General features: G+C 49.3%; 1 protein-coding gene across 1 annotated transcript in view; it reads left to right on the plus strand.

Annotated features, from left to right (window-relative positions):
• Window positions 1-6,445: 6,445 nt before the first annotated feature.
• FANCA (FA complementation group A) overlaps window positions 6,446-22,211 on the plus strand; it is a 51,888-nt gene continuing 36,122 nt past the window's right edge. The window contains exons 1-11 of the mRNA XM_029926306.1: window positions 6,446-6,554; window positions 7,320-7,429; window positions 7,793-7,877; window positions 11,609-11,751; window positions 11,885-11,980; window positions 13,931-14,004; window positions 16,459-16,568; window positions 18,834-18,916; window positions 19,400-19,433; window positions 19,853-19,919; window positions 21,177-21,289. Of these exons, the coding sequence (XP_029782166.1) occupies window positions 6,476-6,554; window positions 7,320-7,429; window positions 7,793-7,877; window positions 11,609-11,751; window positions 11,885-11,980; window positions 13,931-14,004; window positions 16,459-16,568; window positions 18,834-18,916; window positions 19,400-19,433; window positions 19,853-19,919; window positions 21,177-21,289 (994 nt within the window). The 5' untranslated portion in view covers window positions 6,446-6,475. The remainder of the gene's footprint in view (window positions 6,555-7,319; window positions 7,430-7,792; window positions 7,878-11,608; window positions 11,752-11,884; window positions 11,981-13,930; window positions 14,005-16,458; window positions 16,569-18,833; window positions 18,917-19,399; window positions 19,434-19,852; window positions 19,920-21,176; window positions 21,290-22,211) is intronic.

Consider the following 22,211-nt stretch of genomic DNA (forward strand, 5'->3'; position numbering starts at 1 on the left):
TAAAGAAGATTCCTAAGATCCAGCGAAGGTTGTTTTCTCTCTAGGAAGGCATGAACATGACAGGAAGGGGTCCTGGGGAAAAGCTTTACTTGTATTTAAGTATTTGTCGGCCCATTGTCAATGGGCTGCAGGTTATGAAGAAATGTGTTTTTACCTGCCATTTCCTTCTTGCCTTTGCTCCCCACATCACTATGGGGGAGGGGGAGGTTAGGGCTCCAGGAAACTGAGTCTCTAGGTTTCCGGATTAGGCCAAGGACCAGATCGCCCCCTCCTGTAATTTGCCAAGACGTACGTGTACCCCGAAGGAGCCTCCTGTCCTGTGTGACTGTGATCTCTATCAGTCAATCATCTGCTCTCGGTCAGCCCCGAGTTTCCCAGGAATGTCGCACATCCCCACCTGGTGGGGAGGTGCTGTCAGCTTGTACTTTGCCCTCAGCTGGCCTCCTGCTCCCTCTTCAGATGTGAGTGGAGGGTTCCGCCCACATCATTCCTTAGAGGTGATCCTTCTGGGAAGCGCACCCAGAAGCTCCCATGGGCCACGGGGAGAGGAAGCGCCCCGATCCCCCCACGGAAGGAGCGTTGCAGGTGAAAGGCGGTCTCCACTCGCATGTCCCCTCAGCAGGTTTCAGCCGGTCCTCAGCTCCAGACTGGGCACTGAGGGTCACTCTGGATCATGGACTTTTATACACAAGGCTGGAGTGTGCAGACGTGACAGAACTGTGGCATCTATCAGGCCAGTTTGACAAACGGAGAAACTGAGCCTGAAGGTCTTCTTTGGTTTGTTTCCAATCTTGAGTGGTCTGGGTACTTCCAGGAGAGGTTCTCGTGAATGCTGCTTCCTCTTCAGCTCTAGCACCTCAGACTTCCTGATTCAGAGTCCATCACAGCACCAAACACCTCTGGCCAGTTTTTCCTGCAACCCAACAACCCATCACGATAGAAATGCAGAATATTGGTGTCATCACAGGAAGCTGGACGTGGGCGTTGGCACCACACACGGGCCTGCCTGCATACATGCAGGCACACAAGGCTGGACTCAGGCCACACACAGGCCACGGCATGAGGGCAGACAGTCGACGCCTGGGGTTTGCACATGCCCTGGGTTTCTGAGCGTAGCCCCCGGATTTTCAGGTGCTGCGTCCAGGCGCGCTGGTGATTTGCATAAAGCTCCTTTAAAACTTCAGCTACCTGGATCAATTTGTTTAGTGATTTCCAAGAATATGGATTTGTTGTATTTACATTTTGGAATTTGACAAGTATTAGGAGAACGTGAGTAAGTCTGACTTTATTCTAATTAAAACAATCAGGGGCACCTGGGTGACTTAGTTGGTTAACCAGCTGACTTGTTTTTTTTAATCTTTACTTATTTTGGGGGCGCCTGGGGGGCTCAGTCAGTTAAGTGTCCGACTTCAGCTCAGGTCATGATCTCATAGTTTGTGAGTTGGAGCCCCACGTCAGGCTCTGTGCTGACAGCTCGGAGCCTGTAGCTTGCTTCAGATTCTGTGTCTCTTCTCTCTGGCCCTCCCCCACTTGTGTTCTGACTCTGTCTCTCAAAAATAGATAAATATAAAAAAATTTTTTTAATATTTATTTTTGAGAGAGAGAGAGTGAGAAGAGGAGAAACAGAGACAGGGAGACAGAATCTGAAGCAGGCTCCAGGCTCTGAGCTATCAGCACAGAGTCCGGTGCGGGGCTCAAACTCATGAACTGAGCCAAAGTCAGCCGCTTAATCGATTGAACCACCCAGCTACCCAGGTACCCAAGCAGCCCTGATGACAGCACAGAGCCCACTTGGAATTCTCTCCTCTCTCTCTCCCTCTCTCTCTCTCTCTCTCTCTCTCTCTCAAAATAAATAAATGAACTTAAAATAATTCAGGGCTCCATCCCTGTCAGCAGCTTGGGGAAGTTAAGAGAGAAAAACTTTCCTCAGACCGACTGATGGCCAAGTGGAAATGATGTTCCCCCAACTTAATAAACTTCCCCTTCAAGTAATCTAAAGGGGGCTTAAAGCAGACAGGTCTTGGTGTGGCCGAGGGTCTCTGTTGGAGCCATGGCCAGAGTGCGGGGGCTCAGCTACACGGGAGAAGCTTCCGGACGGGGCACCAGCTCTTACCCCCAGGCTTCATTAGGGTCTTCTGAGAATGAATCTTTGCGTTTTTAGGAACTGGTCTGCTCTCTGCATTTTCTAGCCATTTTAATTCACACCATCACACTTGGCCTGCAGAGTTCAAAGGGTCTGACAGAACCCCTTGTGGGGACTCTATGGATTCTGACTTCGTATTCCTGACTCATGCACCCAAGGCCCTGTTTTGTGTGTCTCAGTTGTTGTGCTAAATGAGACGCCAGCAGTCAGCATGGTCCATGGGCAGATGGACAGTTCAAAGCAGCCTTCACGTTGAGGCAAAGAAGGTACACTTGCCAGAGGTGGGGTGGCCACTGTGGAGAGCAGACACCTGTAGCCCCTGAGTCTGCTGGGGGGCTGGGGAGTGAGGAGTGCACCACCTAACGGCCTCTCCTGCCCCCAGGACTTTGAGGAGCATCCCCAAGGCACTTGCTTTTATGGATTCTTCTGCTGTAAAAGCCTTTTGTTATATCCCATGTGGATATGGGACTGGACATGGGGTTCAGGATCTGTAAGAGACTCAGTCTTTTTTTAAAAAATTTTTTTACAAATGTTTTTTATTTATTTTTGAGACACAGAGAGCGCAAGCAGGGGAGGGTCAGAGAGAGAGGGAGACACAGAATCTGAAGCAGGCTCCAGGCTCTGTCAGCACAGAGCCCGACGTGGGGCTCGAACCCATGAACTGTGAGATCATGACCTGAGCCAACTCCGGACAGTTCACCGACTGAGCCCCCCAGGCGCCCCGAGAGACTCAGTCTTGTTCCCAGTGTTTCCTGGTGCCCTGGACAATGTCAAGGAAACATTCCTCTTCACATTCTTTCTTCTTTTCTGGGCCATTTCCATATAGACATTGTCGTGAAAAGAGGGAGAGTCTCCATATATTGCAAAAGTGCCAGAAAAAGGTGAAAACTCCCGGCATTGTATGCAGGGCAGGTGCAGGAGGGAGGGAACCTCCCAGCCTAGTCTGGGTTCTCTCTCTCGGGGTTCTCTCTTTCTCCCAATGCCTGTCTTTGGGGGGGGGGCAGCGGGTGAGGAGGAGAAATTATGCGGAGTGCGAACCCAGGAAGCCCCTCTCCCTCTTGCATTATAGGACTTTAGCCCCACTTGCTCATGTCTCCAGTTTAAGAGCTTGTGTTGGGGAATCAGACAGACCTGAGTTCTTTTCCTGTCTTTGCCACGTATTAGCTGTGTGTCCTTGGGCAGATCCCTTAACCTGTGAATGCGTGGTTTCCAGTGTGTGACTTGGAAGTGCAGGGACGGCGCCTGCTCCTAGGATGGATCCTGTGTAAAGGGCTTTATCAATCACCTGTCACTCTACGAGACCTTCGGGGCTTAAAGCAACACCAGTTTCCTTAGCCTGTGATCACTCTAGTCCCGCCAGCCTCACTCCCACTTCTACAGCACTGGGGCAGCCCGAGATGGCTTCATTCCCAGGTGCTGGTTGCTGGACGAGCTGCTGCTGGCTGGGCACCCACCTTTCTTCCGCGTAGCCTCAGCCTCAGGCATGGGCTCAGGTGTGTTCCTTGGGGAACTCTGAGTTCCAAACTCTAAAGCACAAGCTGTTTTCAAGGTTCTGTTTGTATCATGTTACTCACCCCTCATTGGCTGGCCCAAACAAAGGGCTGGAAATACACTCCACCTCTCGATGGTGGGGGAGCATTTGTGGCCACTTCTTGCCGAGCCTGGCACAAGCCAAACATTGCCCAGTTTGTGTCATTCTCCGTGGAGTCTGTGGGCATTTGTCTCAAGTTGAGCAGTTCCAGATCTGGGTTGAGCCTGGCAGCAGGTATGCAGAATTTAGCCTGCACACAGATTTGAAAGTGTGCCGTTTCCACAAGTTTGGAAGATAATCCAGGAGTTAACAGCGTGGTGCGCTTTGGGGGCCTCCAGCATCACAATAGGGCTTCATATTGTGTGATATTGTGTGAAAACCTGGGTGTTGAGACTCAGCTGAGACCCTTTGGGAGAGGACAGAAAATGTGTGTTGATCTCTGCCCCCTGGTCATGGCACAGAGCTCCTGAAACTCTTGTAAATTCCTAAGTGACAAGAACACTAGGAGCACCTTTTGTTTTGATGGAGTGACTTAGGTGGGCTCCCGGGTGACTCAGATGGTCACCAGAAAGTCCAAGTAATGATTAGAAGCTTGCCATTTTCAGCTCTGTCCCCATCCTCCAGAGGGAGGAGGGCTGGAAATGGAGCTAATGATCAATCACCCCTTGGTGATGAAGCGTCTGTAAAATCCCTGGAAGAATTTCCAGGTTGTCAAACCCAACACGAGGGAGACGGACCCCAATTCCACGAGGACAGATGGCCTGTGTTTGGGACTCCCCCGGACCTCACCCTGTGTAGCGCTTCATCTGGCTGCTTGTCTGTATCCTTTCTTACAGCCTTTAACGACCTGGTAACTATGAGTTCCCTGACTTCTATGAGCCACTCCAGCCATTAATCAAACCTGAGGAGGGATCGTGGGAATCCTGATTTATTGACACAAGTTGTGGGCAATCTGAGGACCTACTACTTGGAATTGGCATCTAAAGTGGGGAGTCGACTCATGAGACCGAACCCTTCACCTGTGGGATCTGATCCTGTCCCCATAAATAGTGTCAGAATTTAGTTGAATTGCAGTATACTCAGTTGGTGTCACAGTGGATTGCTTGGTGGGGGGTGCCCACACATTTGGGGACCAGACATGTCAGAAGGCAAGGAGATACTCAGGAGCGGTTACGTAGGAGGGAAGAACTGGGTTTTCATACTCAGAATAACTGAGCTGATTTCCCAGTTCACCCTTCTTCGGAAGTCAGGGCATCTTCCCAGCATTTTTCACTTATGTTTGTTTCTTCGTGTATGTATACCTATGATTATTTGGTAAAGTGCTCTTTCATTTCGAGGTGCTAAGGGAACCCCTGTGTTCTTACTTAGCCCTTCTACAGTTCATCCTCAGTTCATCCTGCCAGCCTCACTGTATGCTCCGTGTCCTTGTTCACCGTGTGACAGTCATGTGGCCGTCTGTCCACTGCTAGACCCCAGCCCCATGCTGTGCGAAAACCAGGCTCCGAGGCCTCAATTCTAACCTTAATCTGCCATAGGTTTAACTGACAAAAAAAAGAAAAAGATCTATTTTGTAATCTTTATGAGACGGTCACAAGAGGGGACAGAAGAGGCTCAGGAACAAAACAAATTGTATTATATTCGAAGATCCTAGGTACAGGAGGCATGGCAGGCTGTGAAAGGTCACATGACGAAGCACCAAGGTGGCCAGGGACAGAAGATAGGGGAGAGTAAGGTTGATCTTGATAAAGACCTTAGTTTTCACAGGGAAGGGAAGGCTGGGCAGCCTTTGGCTAGTTTGAATAGTTCCAGTGGGCTCTGGGCTACAGCCGGGGTAGCCGCCTGGCACCCGGCCAAGGCATGATTAAGGTAGCACAAATCAGCTGCCCGGGATGGGGGGGGCTGGAGGGAGTGTGGGTCTGGGTTGTACAGATTGCTTATCTACCGCAGGCACCTGTGGGCTGGGGGTCGGGGGCCAGTCTCTCCCCAGCCAGAAAGGCTTTTTCAAATCTCAAAACACCATAATTTACGGAAATAAATTATATGAATTATCAATGATATGTGTGTATATATTCATTTATCCAGGGACTACTATACAGCCACGAAAACATGCTAACTGCAGCTAAGCACAACACCCATGCATCTCACGGATACAGGATGCGAGCGAAAGCCACCGCCGGGGTGCAGTACCATTCCACACCCCACGGGACCTGTTTTCTTCGGAGTCTTAACACCTGCGACCCTCTCGCAAGGGCACCTGCGGCCACTTACATTTAAATTAAAGTCAAACAGAAGTTAACAGTGCTCGGTCGCGGTAGCCTCAGAGTGTGTGGCTGCGGAAGGTCTCACTGGGCAGCAGGCACCCCGCACGGATCCTACCACCTTCCAACTCGGGGCAGGGAACCAGGGCGCCAGGATGGATGAGCAACGCAGCTCCCTGCTTAAGAGTCTCCTTGGTTTTGGCTTTGTCGGGTTTTTCTTCTTGACGAACTATCGGTCATTCTCGGCAGGAATAATGCACAGGGATGCCACCGTCTTCTCGCACGTTATGCCACTTCGAATCCGCTCCGTAACTCTAGAGTGACATATCCGTTGTCCAGGAATCAGGGCACTTGCCTCATTCTTGCCACCACCAACATGGCGGCAGCCGCCGCCGCCAAGATGGCCGCGCCGCGAGACCTCTGCCCCAACGGGGTGTGGCCGGGCAGCGGCCAGCCAATGGGGAGGTCGGACAGCCGTCAGCCAATGGGGAGGCCGCGCGGGCCTGATGTCTGAGGCAGCCGCGGGAATGGTAAGTTCCCGCCATGTCGGACTCGCAGGTGGAGATCATCTCCTCAAGCTCCGGGCTGGGGAGCCGCAGGAGGACGTGGACCGAGCTGCTAGGTAAGAGGGCACCAGGGCTGCGGGAGTGTGCGGGGTCAGGCTCTGAGACCCCTTATCTCCCCAGCCTGCGTCGGGCTCCCTCCCCGGCCTCTCCTTGTCCCACCTTCCACCTTCTCTCAATTTCCCCAGAACCTCGGTGTTCGTCCCCCCGACCCCGGTTCTCGTCTCCCTCAATACCCAGCCCTGTGCCCCCCGTCTTGTCCCCCCGACCCCTGGTCCTGGTCTCCCCCGACTTCCCGTCTCTTTTGCCCTCTTCCATCCCTCCGACCCCTCGTCCGGTAGATCTCCAGCTCTCCCCTGCATTCGCGGGGCTTGCCCCCTTCCATCGCGATGTCAAGAAAGAAGGTTCCTCGGGGCAGAGTTAACACCCTGTGCGTCCAGGAGTGCAGGATGACCGTGAGGGGTTCAGCTTAGCCTAGCCGAAGATCCAGTAACCTGACCGAACAAGAATCAACCCCAACACCTGGGTTTTCCGGTTTTCCATCATGTCCTTTTTTTTTGCCCCAGGATCCCACCTAGAATTGTCTAGATTTCCTCCCATCGGTGACAGTTCCTGGGTCTTTGCTTACCTGGGCATTTGGAGAAGTATTGGTCCCTCATTTTATAAAATGGCCCTCAGTTGGGTGCCTCTGGTGTTTTCTCCTGTTTCGAGTTGCATTTCGATAAGACCACCACGGAAGCAATGTGTCCTCCAGCTGCACCAAGTTTCCTCCCGCGTGTTTTGAAGGCGTGCTGTAATTTTGTGGAACTGATTCTCCCCCTTAGCGGGAAGGGTCAAGAGGCAAACGCGTTGCCCTGGAACGGAACAGAAGTTACAGGAATCCGCTGTGCTCCTCCTGAGACGCCACCTAAACTTGAATGACCTTTTGCTGGAGGTAAGAGGGATTTGTTTCGGCCTTTGCGGGCAGATTCAAGTTTGGGTGTTTTGCACCCAGACAGGCATAGTCTTAGAGACCCCTAAAAAGCCTTATGAGTATCTGGTAGAAGCACCCATTAAATGCTGACTTGATCAGAAAAAGGTTGTGAGCATTTATCTTTTTGGAGATAAAATTTAAGTTCAGAGTGAATTTAGTTTTTCTCAAAAAGGTTTGGCAAGATTCACTTTTTAAAAACGTTTACCTCGAAATATCTAAGAATCATAAGAATAGCACAGGAGGCAAGCATTATTTTCACAAATTGTTTTTATGCCACACAGCTTGAACTTTATAAAAATAGAGTTCGTCGTCCTTGGTTTTTAGGTAGAAGGTGCACCACGGAAAATGCTGTGTCTCAGTCAATTGATTGATCCTGAGGCCTGCCCTAATCTTTCTAGTTCATTCATAGGTAAGTTAGAACTTAATTTTCTTAAATATGGAGTTACAGAAGAGCTTTCTCTAAAGTGGCCTTGATTTGCTTCTAATAAACACAAATTTTAAATGTCTCTGGTCATGATTCACCACTACATCTGTAGTCATGAGTTACAAGTCATGTTTTGGTACTTGGTTGGGGCATGTTATGAGGCTGTCACTTTAAAATGGTATTTTGGGGCACCTGCGTGGCTCAGTTGGTTAAGTGTCTGACTCTTGATTTCGGCTCTGGTCGGGAGTTCAGGCCCCATGCTGGGCTCTGTGCAGAAAGTGTGGAGCCTGCTTGGGACTCTTGCCCTCTCTCTCTCTGCCCCTCCCCTACTTGTGCCCCCTCAAAAGTAAATAGATAAACATTAAAAGAAATAAAAAACAGTGTTTCGCTCCACATAGGGCTCAGAAGCATTAAGAACCCAAGTGTCTCTTGGAAAAACATGGGACAGTAATGTGCTTCTCCTTTATAGAAGTGGCAAAAACAGGTTGTCCGGGTTGGGGAGAGCAGGCCGGAAACCTGAAGAATATTTCTAGGTTTGAGACTGTTTCAGGATTGGGAATATGAGATTCAGAGAAGTTCTGTGGGAATAACAAAAAAAATTCACTTATTTTCTGGTCATTAACATTTTATTATGAAATGACTTTAGAAAAATATTAATTCATTAATTTGTTTAAAATATTTATTTTTAAAAAATAACCTTAAACAAATAGACTCACCTTGACAATTGATTATCAAAGGTCATTGGCAAATGATACTGACTTTCACTGCCATAATCGCGTTTGAATTTCACATATTATGTGTCATCCTGGGGACCTGGTTCAGCCACACACTTTGTATTTTGGGTCAAGGCCTAAGCACTTGTATAAAAGCTGTTAACCTTGACTACAGAAATATAAGACACTTAATTCAGAATTTTTTAGTGGTTTTTCCTTTTGAAGATAGTGGCTATGATACTTCTGTGACACGTAGGAAATGTCTGTTATATTAAAAAAGGTTAAGGCCTTGTAAATAAAAACAGACACTTTCCCATGGAGACAACTTGGAAAGAAATGTCTGTTCTGGCTGTTTTTTTTTTTTTTGTTTGTTTGTTTTTTTTTTGGAGAGAGAGAGAGACCACACAGCCTGACGTGGGGCTCAAATTCAGGAACCATGAGATCATGACCAGAACTGAAGTCGGACACTTAACTGATTGAGCCCCCAGGCGCCCCCCCCTTTTTTTCCCCTCTGTAACTGAAGTATTATGTTAGCATGCAGCATCTATCCGTTTCAGGTGTGCAGCATAATGATTCAACAATTCTGTACATTAAACACTTTTTTTTAATGTCTTATTTATGTTTGAGAGAGAGAGACAGAGCACAAGAGGGAGAGGGGCAAGAGAGAGGGAGACACAGAATCTGAAACAGGCTCCAGGCGCTGAGCTGTCAGCACAGAGCCTGATGTGGGGCTCGAACTCATAAACAGCGAGATCATGACCTGAGCAAAGTTGGATGCTTAACTAACTGAGCCACCCAGGTGCCCTGCCCCCCCCACTGTGTTGTTTTTTTTAATGTCCAGCATTATATATATATATATATATATATATATTTTTTTTTTTTTTTTTTTAAGAGAGAGAGAGACAGCGTGAGCAGGGGAGGGTCAGAGAGAGAGGGAGACACAGAATCCGAAGCAGGCTCTAAGCTCTGAGCTAGCTGTCAGCACAGAGCCTGACGTGGGGCTGGAACCCAAGAACCATGAGATCATGACCTGAGCCGAAGCCGGACGCTTAGGACGCTTAACCGACTGAACCACCCAGGCGCCCCAGGGTGGTTCTGTTTTTGACTTTGAGGACCCTCCATACCATTTTCCAGAGCGGCTGCACCTGTTTGTGCTTCCACTACCAGTGCACGAGGGCTCTTTGTCTCCACGTCCTCGCCAGCCCTTGTTCCTTGTGTTGTTGATTTTAGCCATTCTGACAGATGCAAGGTGACATTTCATTGGGTTTTTGATTTGTATTTCCCTGATGATGAATAATGTTGAACATCTTTTCATGAGTCTGTTGCACATCTGGATGTCTTCTTTGGAAAATTATGTATTGAGGTCCTCTCTCCATTTTTTAACGGGATTTTTTGTGTGTTGTATTGTGTAAGTTCTTTATATATTTTGGATATTAACCCCTTATCAGATAATATCATTTGCAGATGTCTTCTCCCATTCGGTAAATTGCCTTTTTGTTTGGTTGATGGTTTCCTTTGCTGTGCAAAAATGTAGCATTTTCTTCCCTTCTACCGTGAATTACTTCTTGATCTTTATAGTTGATAATTTCTTTTTGTTTTTAATTTTTTAAATGTTTTTATTTATTTTTGAGCAAGAGAGGCGGAGTGGGAGCAGGAGAGGGGCAGAGAGAGAGGGAGGCACAGAATCCGAAGCAGGCTGCAGGCTCTGAGCTGTCAGCACAGAGCCCAGTGTGGGACTTGAAATCACGAACCGTGAGATCATGACCTGAGCTGAAGTTGGCCAGGTAACTGGCTGAGCTACCCAGGCGCCCCTCTTTATAACTATTATTAATTGTTTTCATTTACATATTGGTATGTGTTTTCAGAGCCCTGAAGATAATGGGCATGTGCTATAGTTTCCTTTTTATTTTTATTTTATTTCTTTAAAAATTCGTTTTTTGTTTTTTGTTTTTTGTTTTTTTTTTTTTGGAGAGAGAGACACAATTCGAAACAGGCTCCAGGCTCTGAGCTGTCAGCACAGAGTCTGACGTGGAGCTCGAACTCAGGAACCATGAGATCATGACCTGAACTGAAGTCGGACGCTTAACCAACTGAGCCACCCAGGCGCCCCTACAGTTTCCCTTTAAAAAAACCACAAAACCCCCTAATTTTGGAAGTCAGATAAATGAGACGGCAGTCTGCTTGCCGGCGTTACCTGTACTCAGGCGGGTTGGAGTTCTCGCTTTATTGAATGCAGACCAGAGGGTGGATACTCTGGAGGCTGGGGGCTGCCTGTGGGCTCAGCACCCGGCCCCGCCTGGCATTCTGAGGGCTGACCACACCCGTCGTCTCTGCCGCCCACTAACGTGTGCACAGCATTTGGAAATGACCCCCTCTCCACTCAGACATCAATAGAAAGTCTGTGGAAGCAGGTGTGTTAGTGACACTGAAGTAATTACGACATAGGAGTTCATCCCAAGGGTCCCCGTAGTTGCCAGTTTATTGTGTTCCTTTGGGAAACATCGATAAAGTTCTAGGCGTGCGTCTGCCAAGCGCCCTTGTTTGTGTCACACAGAGGCCTCGGCACGAGCGGCGGCGGGCTGCCCGTCGTTGCCCTGTGTGTCGCTCCAGTCATGAAATGGTCTTAACTCCGTGCCTTGCTTTTCCCTCTAGATCTGTGCTCCTTTTCAGAAAACTGTTCTCTGAGCGTCTGCAGCTTCAAAGGCTTTTTAGGGGTGCCTGGGGGGCTCAGTCAGTTAAGCGTCCGGCTTCAGCTCAGGTCATGATCTCACGGTTTGTGGGTTCAAGCCCACGTCGGGCTCTGTGCTGACAGCTCAGAGCCTGGAGCCCGCTTCAGATTCTGTGTCTCCCTCTCTCTCTGATCCTCCTTTGCTTGCACTGTCTCTCTGTCTCTCAAAAATAAATAAAATACATAGAAAAAAAATTTTTTAAAGGCTTTTTAAGCCTCAGGTCTTCTGATTTAGGTTTTGTAGTGTGTCTCTCATGTTTTGTTCTGTCTTCAAGGCTCTGCTTTGCAGGATGAGGCCTCGAGGCTGGGGCTCCCTGTGGCCGTGCTGTCCAGCCGGGTGGTGGCCACCAGCATCGCACAGATCTGCGTGTCCGACGGCGAGCCCGTGCACGGGGTGCTGCTGAGCGCAGAGCAGAGGGTGAGACGCGGGGCAGTGGGCAGCCTGCGCACTCGCTGCTCCGAGGCTCTGGGGGAAACGGCACACGTCTATAATACTGTGTCAAATATTTGCCTGTTATTACTGTTTTTAAAGATTTCATCTCTCTTTTCAGAAGAAACTGTCTTCCTTGCTGGAGGTGGCGCAGTATCTGCTGGCACACAGCATGTTCTCCCGTCTCTCCTTCTGTCGAGAACTGTGGGAGGTGCAGGTGAGCTGGACATTGCGGCTCCAGGGTTCCTCCAGGGTGTGCTGGTTTGGGTGGAGCTAAGGGAGTCTGGGTGTCGTCCGGGGTTCCACCCAGCACCTCATCGATCGTAGAGTCGGGGTGAAAACATTCAGCAAATGCCTGCGTGGGTGGGAGGAGGTGCCTTCAGCTGCTTACTGGTCAGCGCTCACCTGTCATGAGAGCTGCGTGTCCGCGTGAGCCACGGTCACGCGGTGCTCCCGCTCACGTGTAGCCGTGAACCGTTGTCCAGGGCACTATAGTGAACCAGAAAAATTCAGTTTAATTTTTTTTTTTTCCCAAAGTGTATTTTGAGAGAGAGAGAGGGAAATTGAAAATCAAGTAGGCTCTATGTTACCAGCTTGGATCCCAATGTGGGACTTGAACCCACGAAACTAAGCTCATGACCTGAGCCGAAACGAAGTTAGTTGCTTACCAGCTGAGTGACCCAGGTGCCCATAAAAATTATTCTTTTTTTTTTTTTTAATCTTTAACAGGTAAGAATTTTTTTAAATTTTTTGAAACATTTTGAATTGAATAGCCTTACATATTTTTGAATAGTTGAAAGAACTCAAGGTAATTATTTGGTTATAAAATGAGATCAGTAAGAATATAGGAAAAGGTAAGAGAGAACCCAAGTAAAGGTGCCCTCGCGGTCCCCCCATTTTATCCAGCGCACATTATAGAGTTCATCTATTTGCCAGCAGTTGATCTGGTCCCTGGGCTCACTGCTAATGAGTTACAGGGAGGGGCAGCTGAATGACTGGGTGGCAGGGAAAGGCTTGCTTTCTTGTTTTTTTTTTTTTTTTAATGTTTACTTTGAGAGAGTACAGGCATGTGCCAGTGGGGGAGGAGCAGAGAGAGGAGAGAGAGAATCCCAAGCAGGCTCCTCACTTTTGGAGGGGAGTCTCATGTGGATCTCGAACCCACAAGCAGCTCACCGCCTGAGCTGAGATCAAGAGTCATATGCTTAACCAATTGAGCCACCCAGGTGCCCCTAGGAAAAGCTAGCTTGCTTTCTTTCTCTTTCTTTCTCTCTCTCTCTCTCCTATGTTTATTTTTGAGAGAGAGAGTGCAAGCAGGGGAGGTGCAGAGAGAGAATGGCACAGAGGATCTGAAGCGGGCTCTGTGCTTGAACTCATGTGAGATCATGACCTGAGCTGAGGTCAGATGCTCAACCGAGTCCCCCGGGGACCCTTGGAAAGGCTTTCTAAGAGCAGGCAGCTGTCTGGGGTGTGAAGGGAGAGTGCCATTCTCCTGGGTGAAGACTGGGACGCCGTAGGCAGTGGGACACAGCAGACTTGAGTGAGGTGTCCTGGGGGCGAGGGGAGGGGATCTGCTAGGGAAGGGAGGACCTCACTGGGAGAGAGCAAGAGAGACACGCTGGTCACAGGTGGCCTGTGCTGCATCCAAGGGTCTCAGTTTTGTTCTGAAAGCTGTGAAGGGACACTGAGACTTGTAAAGCGCAGAGACCAAGTCCAGTTTATCCTTCGGAGCACATGGGGGAAAGGCACCGACACAAGTTCAGGTGAGACTAGGCAGAGACTAAGGGTGGTAGTGGTGAGTGACTGAATGCTTGGGGAGTTTATTTCTGTTTTTATTTTTCTTAACGTTTGTTTTAAGAGAGACCTTACATGGGTCAGGGAGGGAAGGAGAGAGAGGATCCCCAAGCAGTGCAGAGTCCGACATGGGGCTCGATTTCATGAACCTTGAGGTCATGACCTGAGCCTAAATCAAGAGCCAGACGCTTAGCCGACTGAGCCCCCCCAGGGGCCCCCACTTAGAGAGTTTTAAAGCCAAAGTGGATCAAGTATGTGTTTTAGGCTGTGCTGTTACCCGCTTTCGTTTTCCTTAGAGCATAGTGGTTAAGTACACAGCCGCACATTGTAGGGAAATGTGTGCGGGATGGACTCACAGTACGGATGTTTTCTTTAGAATACTTCGTTGCTTGAAGTCATGTGGCACCTTCACGTGCAAAACGTTGTGAGCCTCCAAGAGCTGCTGGAAAGGTAGTGTACCAGTGAAACTCATGTCACCTTAATATTACATGGTTTATTTTTTGTGATCTAGTCTGCTAATAAATGGTTTATTTATATGTTAAAACCAAAAATCACTGAGAGAAACTTCTCATTATTTAAATAGAACGTTTGTTACAGTTGAAGTTGTCATGCCCAGACTTGGTAATTTTCATTTTTTTAATGTTTGTTTATTTTTGGGAGAGTGCAGCAGGGGAGGGCGGGGGGCGGGCAGGGGATCAGAAGTGGGTTCTGCACTGCCAGGCTGACAATGAGTCTGATGTGGGGTTTGAACTCACAAACTGCGAGATCACCGCATGAGCCAAAGTCATATGGTCAACCGACTGAGTCCTTTTAAGTAACCTCTGCACCGGAGTGGGGCTTAAACTCCTGACTCTGAGATCAAGAGTCACATTCTACCTTCTCAGCCAGCAAGGTGCTCTTCTGATGAAACATCGTTAAAAATTGTAAAAGAGCAGTGCCTGGGTGACCCATCGGTTAAACTTCCGACTCCTGGTTTTGGTTCAGGTCATGATCTCATGGTTCATGGGGCTGAGCCTGTGTCGGGCCCCATGCTGGCAGTGCAAAGCCTGCCTGTGATCCTCTTTCTCCCTCTCTCTCTGCCCCTCCTCTGCTCAAGCTCTCTGTGTCTCTCTCATAAAATAAACATTAAAAAAAACTATTTGCCGAGGACACAGTCTTGCGTACAGAAAACTCTGAAGAATCTGTAAAGTATTAGAGCTAATAAGCTGGCTCAGCAAGTCTGCAGGAAACAACACCAACATACAAAAGTCAGTTGTGTGTTTATACAATAACTGAACAGTCTGAAAACAGGAATAATTGGAGGTTGAAATGAATAAATTAGGTATTTATTAAGTAAAAGTGCAAGAAAGATTTTCCCGAAGAAAATCTAGGTTAGGTCTGTAGGAGCTTGGATTAGGGAATGGTTTCCGGAAAGGATGCCCAAAATTCATGCCACAGAAGAAAACGTAGAAGGAAAATTATGCTTCATCAAGTTTTAAAATTTCTATGTGCAACACTCTTAAGACCGTTAAGACCATGAAAAGGCGGCACCTAGGAGAAATTATTTGCAAATCATGTATCTGATTATCTAGTATCTAGTGTAAAGAACTTTATATCTCAACAATAAAAAGACAATCCAATTAAAAACAGACCATGGGTTTTAATAGACATTTGTCACATGAAAAGATGCCAAACATTGTTAGTCACCAGAGAGATGCAGGTCTGACTGGCAGGGACATCCCCCTGGCCCCCTGCCCACTGCTCCTCTTCTGGGTCCAGGCTCCGAAGGTGCTTCTGCACGGCTCATGCCCTCCATGACCCTCTGTAGCTTCAAACTGCTGCCGTTTTATTTTGTTTCTGATTATTTTACTCTTACTGAACTTGCTCTAGTAAGAGTAGTAAGCTACTCCAAGTACCTTTTTTTTTTAAGCTTATTAAAGCTTATTCATTTATTTTGAGAGAGAACCAGCGGGCAGGGGAGGGACAGAGAAAGAGACATCGGCCTCAATCTCATGAACTGCGAGAGCATGACGTGAGCCAAAATCGAGAGTTGGACCCAACTGGGACTCCCGGGCGGCTCAGTCGGTTACGCGTCCAGCTTCGGCTCAGGTCATGGTCTTGAGGTTCATGAGTTTGAGCCCCAGATCGGACTCTGTGCTGACAGCTCAAACCTGGATCCTGCTTCGGATTTGAATAGAACTTTTTTTTTTTTTCTTAAAGAGACTCAAGCCCACCTGGGTGGCTCAGTCGATACGGTGTCAGACTTCAGCTCAGGTTGTGACCCAACAGTTTGGGGGGTTCGAGCCCTGTGTCGGGCTCTGTGCTGACACCTCAGAGCTTGCAGCCTGCTTCAGATCTGTGTCTCCCTCTCTCTCTGCTCCTCCCCTGCTCATGCTCTGCCTGTCTTTCAAAAATAAAAAATGTTAAGGAAATTTTTAAAAAAAGTCAGACTCAACTGACTGAGCCACCCAGGTCCTCCTAAACTTTTTGAAAATGATCATTTAAAAAAATGTTTTTAATGTTTATTTTTGAGAGAGACAGAGTGGGAGCTCACGTGTAGGGGAGGGGCAGCGGGAGAGAGAGACCCACAGAATCCAAAGCAGGCGTTAGGCTCTGAAGAGTCAGCACAGAGCCCGAAGCGGGGCCTCAAACCCATGAACCGGTGAGATCATGACCTGAGCCGAAATCGGGCACTTAGCCTACTGAGCCCCCCAGATGCCCCGAAAGTGATTATTTTTCATGTCAGTGGCAGCTGCCCCGATGACCTACGCAGGTCGGCCGGGCCTGCTCTGACGCCTGGGGACGGCTCTCGTTGGTGCCAGCAGCTTTTCTCTGCCCGAGCTTGTGAGGGAGGCAATGGAAGAAAGTGGCCTGGTAGACAGGGGGGCTGCTGCGTGCATGGTGAGCCGTGTCCTTTGTCCTCAGTCGTGCTGACGTGCAGGCCACGGTGGCGTGGCTGTTCGGGAACCTGTGCCTTCTGTGTGAGCAGATGGAAGCGTCTCCGGACAGTGACGTCGCCAGGGCAGTGCTTTCTGGTGAGTCCAAAACGGGGGCAGGTTCACAGAGAAGGTTTAGGCCATTGGAAATGCTTTTTGTGGCGACAGCCTGTGGGAAACAGGACAGTCTGTGCCCTGGCATGGGGATCCAGAAACCGTCCATTCAACAAGTGGTATCGGAACACGTGGACACACACTTGCCAGACTATGACGCTGGGGCCCTGCTTCACACAATGTATACATTTAAGTCATAGTGCAGCCAAGACCTAGAAGAATCTCTAGGGTTACAACTACGTGACACTGTCTCCACCCAGACCTCCCGCCTGGGTTTACTCATATTTGAATTGTGGAAGTTTTAGTCCGTCTGCAGGCCCCGCTGTGTCTGGGGGCCTATGGCTGATGTGTTTAAAATCTGCAGATTGCGATCCGCTGGATGGGGAGCTACGAGCCAACCACACGGGGGCGGCAAAGAGCTCCCTCAGCCCCGAGCCCCCGTTCCGGAGGAATGAACACCTCCAGGGCCATGTTGCTTTGAGGTGCAGCTTTTGTGCACTCACAGAAAGGAAATAAAGTCATGGAATTTGTTACTTTCAGATCCCAGAAAAGGAACGATGCAGTTAGCTAGGGAAGCTCACAAGTGAGCAGGAGAGAGAGAACAAATGCCAGTTACTTGTAAAGTGCTTGAGGCTGAGGTCACTGACTTTCTATGGGCTCAACTCTAAGTGGTTATTATTATCTTTTTAATGTTTATTTTTGAGAGAGAGAGATCCCGTGTGGAGGAGAGGCAGAGAGAGAGAGGGAGACAGAATCCCAAGGAGGCGCTGTAGCGTCAGAACGGAGCCCGATGTGGGGTTCGAACTCAGGAACTGGAGATTGTGACCTGAGTGGAAATCAAGAGTAGGGTGCTTAACTGACTGAGCCTCCCAGGCTCCCCATTAAGTGGTTATTTACTTTTTTAATGTTTATTTTTGAGAGAGAACAAGAGCAAGGAAGTTGCAGGGGGGGTTCAGAGGATCTGAAGCAGGCTCCATGCTGACTGCCTCAAGCCTCATGCAGGGCTTGAACTCAGGAACCATGAAATTGTAACCTGTGCCAAAATCAGATGCTCAACCAGCGGAGCCATGCAGGTGCACCTCTAAATGGTTATTTTAAGTTAAAATGTTTTTTAGCATTTATTTTAGATAGAGGACATAGCGTGAATGGGACAGGGCCAAGGGAGAGGGAGACACAGAATCTGAAGCAGGCTCTGGCCTCTGAGCTGTCAGCACAGAGCTTGGTGCAGGGCTTGAACTCACAAACTGCGAGATCGTGACCTGAGCCCAAGTCAGACGCTTAACTGACTGAGCCGCCCAGGCGCCTCCTAAGCGGTTATTTTAAAAGGTGCCCTTGAAGAGCAAAGCAGGAAGTGTGGCCGGCATGCTAAGCTCAGGGCCCGACCTCATCATCAGAGCCTGGGCAGTAGCTCGGAGTGGCTTTCTCCTCACACTTGTGTTTCTCTGGGGGCCTTTCCCTTGGGTTGGGCCCTGTCCCAGGCTGCCCTCTGAGCCCCCAGAGCCATGCCGGTGCCAGGAATTGAGGAATGAAGTCTGCAAGTAAAATATTAGATGAGAAATAGAATGTTGTATACAGGTAGAATTTTTTTTACATTACAAAAGATATATTCTTTTTTCCTAAAGCTTTCTCGATGATGGGTGTGAGCTCCATATGATTCCCGAATCCCGTGGGCTGGGGTTAGATAGCGAAAGTTTAAATTAAAGATTAGGCAGAAAATATTTTTTATGTTAGTCCTCTAATTTTTTCAGAAGTTATGAGTGCATTTCCTGCCTCATTCCCTAGAATATAGTGCTTCTGAGTCTTTCTAGAACAGTCCTTATATTTTGGGGTAGGAGATTGGCTGACGAGATAATCCACATGAAACCCTTAGATGCTACTTTGTTTTGTATTTCTAAGTAATCCCTACACCCAGTGTGGGGCTCAGACCCAAGAGTCGTGAGACCAAGAGGCTCACGCTCCACTGACTGAGCCAGCCAGATGTCCCAGAGGCTGCTTGTTTAAGAGAAAAATCCTTCCCATAAACTGATGGATGAGAAGAATTTCCCTTCCAAATACAGTAGCAAGAAGCACACTCTGGTTCAGGAAGAGTTGTGTTGGTCGGGCTGGTGGATGTGTGTAGGGTGTAGACAGGGTGGACCGATGGCTCCTCATGGGTCCTCACCCTCCAGACCCTGGAAAGCGGGTGCTGAGTCCTCCACAGCTGTTTGAAGATTACAGTGCATTTACCTTTTTGGGTTTTGTGGTTTTCAGATTTTGTCCAAATGCTTGTTTTGAGAGGATTTCAGAAAAACTCGGATCTCAGAAGAAATGTGGAGCCTGAACAGATGGGCCAGGTAGGAGGAAAAGTGATGTGAAAACGGAAGTTCCTGGACCGGCGGCTGGTATCTGGCCCGTGCGTGTCACAGGGGATAAGCTGTGGTGGGGAGTCTGTGCTGTTTCCGTGACGTGCTCCCTGAGGTACGGCGCTCCCTCGTCCAGCTCTGCGGGGTGAAGGCCTTCACCACGGCCCAGAATCTGGGCCTGTGCTTTCAGACAAGAGGAAAGGGAGAGCTCTTCACCAGCAGAACTCTGTGCTGACCCCGTGAGCCAGGGGCCGTGGGAGGCCGGCGGGGCGGAGCCAGGGCCGTGGGCCACACCCGGAGAGGTCTCCGGGACCCCGATGGGCACTTCCAGGAAGTCTGCCCTTTCGCTCTGTCAGGATCTCCCAGTGTCGGGACGCTGTCTGGACGAGCTTTCTTATTTTACTGTGGGGTGACCAGGTATCTTGTGTGCCCCACGCATGTGAGTAACGCTGACCCCGTCTTGTGCTTTGACAGCTCGCCGTCGCTGTGCTTCAGAAGATGCTGGTCTGTGAGTCCCCCACTCCTACCCCAGACTGTCCAGGAGTTCGTTTGCTTATTGGGAATTCTCAAGGGTTCCTGACTTCCTGTTTCAAGTGCTTCACCTGAACTGCCCCTCTACTGTTCCTGCTGGCTTTGCGCTTAATCTCTAGAGCTGGGAATGGCCATTGGTGTAATGGTTGATTGGGGAAGCATTTTATTGGCGACATGTTTTGATTGGTTTAAAAGGCTTAAGTCTTTGGTTGGGATGCTTGGGGAGGACTGTACCGTCCGAAGACTTAGGAGGCCTTGGTGGTCTGTTATTTGGAAATGGAGGAGTTTTCCCAAAGATCCATTACCTGACTCTTTCCGTAATACCCGTCAGGGATCATTTTTGATGGGTTGTGATGGCAAGCTGATGTGTTTTCTGTTTCCACCATCTGTCCTCAGTCGCTCTTGAGGCTTTGGCCGCTGGCATGCAGGACGGGTCCCCACAGCACAAGGTGGTGAAGTGCTGGTAAGTCCTGGGCGCAGGCCCCCCACTGTGCTCGGGGGCGGTGCCTGATGTCTTAGCGATCCTGGGTGTTCGAAAGAGTCCTGAAGGATCAACAGCTGTTTCCTGAACATGCTCTCGGCCCTTGGGAGAGCTCTGCTGGAAAGCACTAGAAACCCTCCAGTCCACCTGCTCCCTCTGAAGGTTCCCTCTTTCTTCGGGAATCCTCTGTCACTGCTGGGTCTGCACTTTGGGTCTGAGCTGGATCCCTAAGGGTCGTGGCCTAGAAGACACTCCTGGAGCGACGACCTTCTCACCGCCTTGGCTCTCCCCTCAGGCCTCCCTGCCCCTGCCCTCTGGCCGCCGAACCCTCGGAGAGCCCTGAAGCCGGCTCTTCGTTCACCCGTGGTCGGGATTTTGCCATGTGAGCCTTCTGGCGGCGCAGCACTCTGGTGGCTCACATTGAGTGGTCGTCAGGGTGTCTGGGTTTGCTCAGAGTAATGTTGGATGAGGCTGGCCTGGAAGTCGGTTCTTTCCTGGGAATCCAGGAGCGTTTTCCAGCATTCCCAGGCCTCGGAAAACCCTCTCTTCTTTCACGGTTCTGCTCCCGATTGCCTGTTCTGCCACGTTGCACTGCTTGGTGTCTCCTCATTGCTTGTGTGACTGGGGCTGTTCTCCCTGAGAAATTGGGCAGTGCTGTCAGCAGCTCTGACCCTGGGACACAGAATTGCCCACAGGGCTCCACTGTCGGGTAGCCCCCTCACCCTTTGCCCCTCCTGACCTGTCAGTGACGTCCATTGCCCACTGTCCTTCCTTATCCTGTCATGAGACTTGATTAGCTTTGGGAACTGTTGCCACATTGAGTGTCTGGGTGTGCCAGGAACTCTGCACAAGCCTGGCCATTGCCCTGCTGGCCCCTGGTCCCGATTTCACAGATGGGGAGGCTCAGGCTTTGTGACATTTGCAGCTTGCTATGGACTGACCCAGACTTCCGGATGTCGTTCTGTTCCCTTTCTGGCTTCTTTGCTCCGTGGGAAGCTCCTTTCTTACTGGACCCACACTTCTATGGCCTCCCATTTCAAGTCTTTGGCACAGCAGCCTGGCCGAGCAAGCATTTTAGGGTTCTGCAAAGGGGGAGCCCGTGTGTCCCCCTCGAGGTCCATGCAGCCCTGCTGGACAGAAGGAGCTGTTGATGAGCCATTGGTGGGCATGGTGCTGTCGGCGCCACTGGGCCCCTGGAGGCCCCTCTTCTCTGAGCTCCTCTTGATGTTGCATTTGCAGGTTTGGCATGTTCTGTGGACACACGTACGGCAGAATCCTTGCGGCAGATTCTCCCAAGAGATTTTTCAGTCATACCCTGACTCAGGTGCTAACCCACAAGCCTGTGCTGAGAGGTGAGCTCCGCAGCCTGGCTTGTTTGGCTGATGGGGGCTTGGGCCTGGATGTCAGTTCTCGGAGACAGTCAAGAGCATGAGGACACGGTGTCATCAGATGTCTTTATTTGAAAGTTACACATTCTCCTTTAAAAACACTCAGAACTAAAGAGGTATGGGGGGCGCCAGGGTGGCTGTTGGTGAAGCGTCTGACTTTGGCTCAGGTCATGATCTCACAGCCTGTGGGTTTGAGCCCTGCATCGGGCTCTGTGCTGACCGCTCAGAGCCTGGAGCCTGCTTCGGATTCTGTGTCTCCTCTCTCTCTGTCTGCCCCTCCCCTGCTCACACTCTGTCTCCTTCTGGAAAATAAATATTTAAAAAAATTAAAAAAACATTTTAAGGAAAGAAAAACAGGTATGGAAAGGAGAACTGTCACCCATCACCCATATTGTCACCAAAATGGAAATATCTTTAACATGGAACTTATGGTCTTTTCCCAGTAGATTGTGAAAATCTAGTTATCAGGGTGAATTCTTAGATTTTGTTTTAATAACTCATATAAGCGTTTTCTTATGCACAGTTGATCCTTGAATGATGTGGGGTTGCTAGGGACTCTGACCCCGCGTGCAGTTGAAAATCTGCTTATAGGTTTTGACTTTTCAGAACTTAACTACTAACAGCCTACTGTTGACCAAAGCCTTACTGGTAACAAAGAGAGTCGATGAACACAGATTTTGTACAGTACGTGTGTTATGTACTGTGTTCTTGTGGTAAAGTAAGCTGGAGAAAATATTTAGACACAAGAGAATAAGTGTACAGTATTACACTGTACTTGTCAGGAAAACAGTGCATGGAAGTAGACCCACGCACATTTCAAGTCCCGTGCTGTTCAGGGTCAGCTGTGATTACGTGCTGCTGCTGCTTTTTTTTTTTTTTTTTTTTT

Source organism: Suricata suricatta, chromosome 16 (genome assembly GCF_006229205.1).
Source record: "Suricata suricatta isolate VVHF042 chromosome 16, meerkat_22Aug2017_6uvM2_HiC, whole genome shotgun sequence".
Taxonomy (NCBI): domain Eukaryota; kingdom Metazoa; phylum Chordata; class Mammalia; order Carnivora; family Herpestidae; genus Suricata; species Suricata suricatta.